General features: G+C 41.3%; 1 protein-coding gene across 1 annotated transcript; it reads left to right on the forward strand.

Annotated features, from left to right (window-relative positions):
* Nucleotides 1–320: 320 nt before the first annotated feature.
* LOC103744232 (olfactory receptor 56) lies at nucleotides 321–1,492 on the forward strand. The gene has a single exon (XM_008845962.1). It carries the CDS (start codon nucleotides 321–323, stop codon nucleotides 1,266–1,268), a length of 948 nt encoding a protein of 315 aa, XP_008844184.1. The 3' UTR covers nucleotides 1,269–1,492.
* Nucleotides 1,493–5,738: the final 4,246 nt, after the last annotated feature.

Below are 5,738 nucleotides of genomic sequence, written 5' to 3' on the forward strand. Positions count from 1 at the left end.
TGAAGTCAGTGCTACATGGCAGAGCCAAGATTTTGCCTGCTGAATGAAGACTGTCCAATAGCGACACATCAGAATAGCTTATGATATATATATGTATATATATAATTATGTCACATATATATGTGACATAATTATGTGTAATAGCAAAGAGCTCTTTGTGTGTCATGGCATATGAAAGGCCATTTTCCTGTGTGCTGCAAAGTATGTTGTTTAAAACTGATGGATTACAAAAGCTTTATCCAACAGAAGAGACAAAGATGTGTTACTCCATATCTCAGAATCTCTCTGTGCCCATTTTCAGGTGACTTGATTGCTGAGTGATGGGACCATGGTTAAATGCATCATTGATAGATGGATTCATCCTCTTGGGCATCTTCTCCCATAGCCAGACTGACTTTGTTCTCTTCTCTATGGTCATGATAGTCTTCACAGTAGCCCTCTGTGGGAATGTTCTCCTCGTCCTCCTCATCTACACTGACCCTCGACTTCATACCCCCATGTACTTCTTCCTCAGTCAGCTTTCCCTCATGGACCTCATGTTAGTCTGTAACATTGTGCCAAAGATGGCAGTCAACTTCCTGTCTGGCAGGAAGTCCATCTCCTTTGTTGGTTGTGGCATACAAATCGGATTTTTTGTCTCTCTTGTGGGCTCCGAGGGGCTCTTGCTGGGACTCATGGCTTATGATCGCTATGTGGCCATCAGCCACCCACTTCACTATCCAATCCTCATGAGTCAGAAAGTCTGTCTTCAGATTGTTGGGAGCTCCTGGGCCTTTGGGATCCTTGATGGAATGATTCAGATGGTGGCAGCCATGAGCTTGCCCTACTGTGGCTCAAGATACGTGGATCACTTCTTCTGCGAGGTGCCAGCTTTACTGAAACTAGCCTGTGCAGACACATCCCTTTTTGACACCCTACTCTTTGCTTGCTGTGTTTTCATGCTTCTTCTTCCCTTCTCCATCATCGTGGCATCCTATGCTCGCATCCTGGGGGCTGTTCTCCGGATGCGATCTGCTCAAGCCCGAAAAAAGGCTCTAGCCACCTGTTCCTCCCACCTGACAGCTGTCTCTCTATTCTATGGGGCAGCCATGTTCATCTACTTAAGGCCAAGGCGATATCGGGCTCCTAGCCATGACAAAGTGGTCTCTATCTTCTACACGGTCCTTACTCCTATGCTCAACCCCCTCATTTATAGCCTGAGGAACCGGGAGGTGATGGGGGCACTGAGGAAGGGGCTGGGCCGCTGCAAGATTGGCAGCCAGGACTGAAAAGTTATGGTCTAGTGCCTTGGCCTACCTGCTGGTTGTATGGCATTGGTAAGTCACCTACCTTTTGTGAATATCTGTTTCTTCATCAGTAAATGAAAATCTTAACACTGGCCCTCCCTCACAGGGATTTCTAAGGAATCATTCTACATAAATCTAAAGCCTCATCAGGGAGCAAGGCTTCACTGTTATTGATTGCTATGACACCCTGGAATTAAATTTGCTCTATTTCTTAATCTTTTGGTAGTACTTGTCTCTTACTGAGTTATTACTAAGGATTGGAGTTGCCTTATTATGTTGTGTATTATTTGACAGGTTATCAAGCTAAGAAATTTGGTTATCTTAAATGGGTATTTTCTAGATGGTAGAAACCAAGTTTCTATAATTCTTAAATAGTTTTTAACATTTTCTGTGTTCCAGTAGAGTCTTTTGAAAGTATCTTTTAAAAACTTAGGATCCAGGAGATGATTCAATGGGTAAAGGTGTCTGCTGCCATATCTGATGACCTGAGTTTGGTTCCCAGGACCCACACAGTGGAAGGACAGAGCTGCCTCTAGAAGGTTGTCCTCTTGATCTCCACATGGCACACACGTGTCCACACACAAACACAGAAAATAAATAAGTGTAATAGAAAGAATGAGTGAGCACATCTTAAAAAAGAATTTTAAAAACCATTCCTACTGTTCAGACGTTTTCTCTGTAGGGTCATATCTTGTGAATTTGTGTGTTACTATTAGCAGTTGCTCAATAAAACCATATTGAGTGAATGCAAGAGCAAATGAAATAGTATCAGGAGAGATATTTTTATAAGCCTTGTTAACACGTGGCATGCTCCAATTCATTTAAGTCCTGCAAGTTCTGCAGCAATAGAGTTATGTCTGCTTTGGAGGACCAAGATTAAAGCAGAAGTAAAAATGGAATTTGGGTTATCATTTTAAACTAATGTGTCAGTCAGCATCTACTCATGAATTAAACTACATTGGTTCCTTCATTAGACCATTTTTTGATATAAAGAATTGGTAACATGGGGCTGGGGATATAGCTAACTTGTAGGGCACTTCCCTAGTATGAACAAAGCCCTAGGTTCCATTCCTAGCAACAAAAGGACCCAGATGTTTGAGAACTGAGTGGGTGAAACACAAGCAGTACAGATCCTACCTGTAGTAAAAAGCTGGTATTCCTACACCACGAGAAGCCAAGAGAAGTTTCAGGTTTAGTGAAGCCTGGGTTCTCTGCAGCTCACGAATGGGGGGTTGGAGCTGGTATCCATATCTTGTGAGCGTCCCTTTTGCTGTCACCATAACCCCTAAGAAGGCCACCATACCCTGCCTTGCCACACCCAGTCAGAACCCAGAAGGAGAGAGGCTTACAAAGCTAAACCTCAGACTGGGCACTGGGTGGTTGGTTCCCTTTCTTCCTGTATCATGGTCTCCTAATGCCCCCTTTGGAAGTTCCTAATGTGAATATTGGTGGTGTAACAGGTAGAGCATCACAATTCAGCATACAGAAGGATGGACTCAAAGCTTTGGTAGTAGCCCCACCACTGATGTAGTCTACACACACCATTTCACCTGCATTTACATTTCTATCAAACAGTAACAACATTTGCCTGAATATGTGTATTTATTTTTATGTATATGGTATCCTTCAATAGTCAAGGTATCATTGTATAAGCGTAGTTAATTATATCTCATATTCAGTCACAATTTCATCTGGATGCCACTTCCAACAGTCAGTGTATAAAATAGTAAGAAGAAGGAGGAAAGAGAAGAACAAATTTTATACACATGTAAAGAGACACCCCAACATCCCTCCTGATCATACAGCCATAATGTATACTTGTGTAGACACACCTCAACATCCCAACTGATCATGAAACCATAATGGATACATGTATAAAGACACCCCAACATCCCACTTGATCATGCAACCATATATGTTTATCTAAGAGTTGGGATCTTATTATGCTGCTTAAGATGCTCTTGAACTCTTGGGCTCAAGAGTTCCTCCTGCTTCTGCATCCAGAGTAGCTGGGACCACAGGCATCATCACCGGGTTGAGAATCCATGTGGATATTCACTTTTCTTTTCTTCCACTTCTCAATCCCTATTTCTTCTATATTTTTCTAGACCACCAAGCAGTGTGTTCTACACCCCCATCCCCTGAGGTTCTGAATACTCAATGGTTCTGTCTTTGGCTGGTGGCTGCACTATTATCTTTTACTATCAGACATGGAAGTACTGATAGATGTTCTAAAATAGACCTCTTTGTTCCTGTGTTTAGCAGCAACTGTATTTCCCCATCCCACTCTGACAGAACTGGCATCATATTTGACTATTGGTCTACCAGTGGAAGGAATGGAAAACTCCCAACTTTCATCTGATAAGAGCATTGTTGTATGGATAGAATGATTGCCATAAACACAGCTAGCATGTTTTGTGAGACTATCCCATATTTTCAGTCTCGTTTCCAAACTAACACTGTAAATGAATTGTTAAAACTGAGTCCAGCGGCATCCAGGTGATGGAATGTGTACAAGACCGATCAATTCCATGGACATAAGTCCATCGGTGCCTTTTTTCCTTCTATGCCATACGTCCCTTGATAAGAAGCAATGCTGTACAGATCTTGATGCTGTCCAAGGGATCCTGTAAGTACATAAACAATGGTGCTGTCAGAGGCAGTGCAGGGGAGGAAAGCAATCCATCTCTATAGTCAGTATCTGTTCTAGTGAGATCAGGTTGCTTCTCCATCCATAATGGAAGGAATTCAGTACAACCAACTTACCATTAGCTGGTTAACTGATTCCCCCAAGGAAAGGTGCCTGGTTCTGCTCCTGGAATAAAAGAAGTGGGTGGCAGTGGACCAGGTCAGCTGGGTCGTCGAATCCCTGCATTCCAATAGCCACTTAACCAGCAGCCTGGTTAGGCCAGGCTTCGTGTCTATTCAAGAGGGCATTAGGGGTGGGGGATGGGTTCAAAGCATAAATTCACTCCAAAATTCTTCTTTGGGTCACAGTCCTGAAAGACAACCTCAAATACCATAATCCTGGATGTTGATATCTTAAAAATATTAAGAAAACTCAGAAGATCACACTCCTGAAAAGATAAACATAAGGCAAAAGCCTTTTGAAGATACTTATTTACATTTTCCAAAAGGGGTTTGAGAAACCTTTGAAAACATGACGGAATCCTTCAAGGTTACTTTAGACAATAAAATCAGCAATAATAACACATATTTTTGCAAACATAAGAACTCAGGTATACTTTCATGAATATAGCTATTATAAGCAGGAGAATACAAAGAAATGGGTCCAAAAGTGAAATGTATAAATACCTATCTCTATGGTTGGATATTATATGCATCCACCTTTAGATCTATGGTCATTTAGGTGCTGGGTGTGGTGATACACGCCTTTAGTCCCAGCACTCAGGAGGCAGAGTCAGGTGGATGGTCTGTGAGTTCAAGGCCAGCCTACATAGTGAGTTCCAGCCCAGCTGGGGCTACAGGGAGACCCTGTTTCAAAATGACAAAAAAACAAAACAAAACAAAAAAAAAACCCCAAAAAACCCAAAACAAAAACAGAAAACCCAAAACAAAACAAAAAGAACTATGGTCATATGGTCATTTAAAATACCAAAATGATCAGCCTGGGTCTTTTGGCAACATTAATTAAAATCTACAATAGAACCCACACATGGTGTGCATACCTGTAATCCCAGTCCTGGGAGGCTGAAGCAGGAGGATTGTTTCAGCCTGGGACTTCAAAAGCCTGCCTGGACAACACAGCAAGAATCCATCCCCACATGAACCAGTCAACATCAACTTACCGCCACTGCGTTTGCAACCACTCAAAGAGCCAAGGTTGTGGGAAATTTTCTTTTACGAACTTAGAAACATAGAACAGTATCAGTATCTATTTGTTTACTAGGAATATTTCAGCAATTTTACATCTCCATGTAATACACAAAATGAGGAGTGCAATAATGCACTTTTATGGAGTCGAAAAATGTATAAAATAAATTAGAACTCTGAAAGTCTTTACACAATTATTCTTTCAACATTGAAAATGATGTAAAACTGAAATACAAAACAGAGCATAGAAAATGACAAAATAATCCAAAATATTGAAATAAGTAAAAAAGCACTTTAAAAAAGAAATACAAGCACAAACCACAAACAACAAAAATGCTAATAGAAGCCGGGAGTGGTGGCGCATGCCTTTAATCCCAGCACTCAAGAGGCACAGGCAGGCAGATCTCTGTGAGTTCAAGGCCAGCCTGGTCTACATAGTGAGTTCCAGGACAGCTGGGGGCTACAGGGAGACCCTGTCTCAAAAAGACCAAATAAAAAAAATTACTAATAGATTACATAAATATTCCTTCATATTTACATTGATAGGTTGGCCCAATTATATACTCTAAAAAATCAAAAGGGAGCATATAATTAGCATTTTTGTAGAATCTCCCATTT

The sequence above is a fragment of the Nannospalax galili genome, unplaced genomic scaffold (genome assembly GCF_000622305.1).
Source record: "Nannospalax galili isolate Female #2095 unplaced genomic scaffold, S.galili_v1.0 scaffold382, whole genome shotgun sequence".
Classification (NCBI taxonomy): domain Eukaryota; kingdom Metazoa; phylum Chordata; class Mammalia; order Rodentia; family Spalacidae; genus Nannospalax; species Nannospalax galili.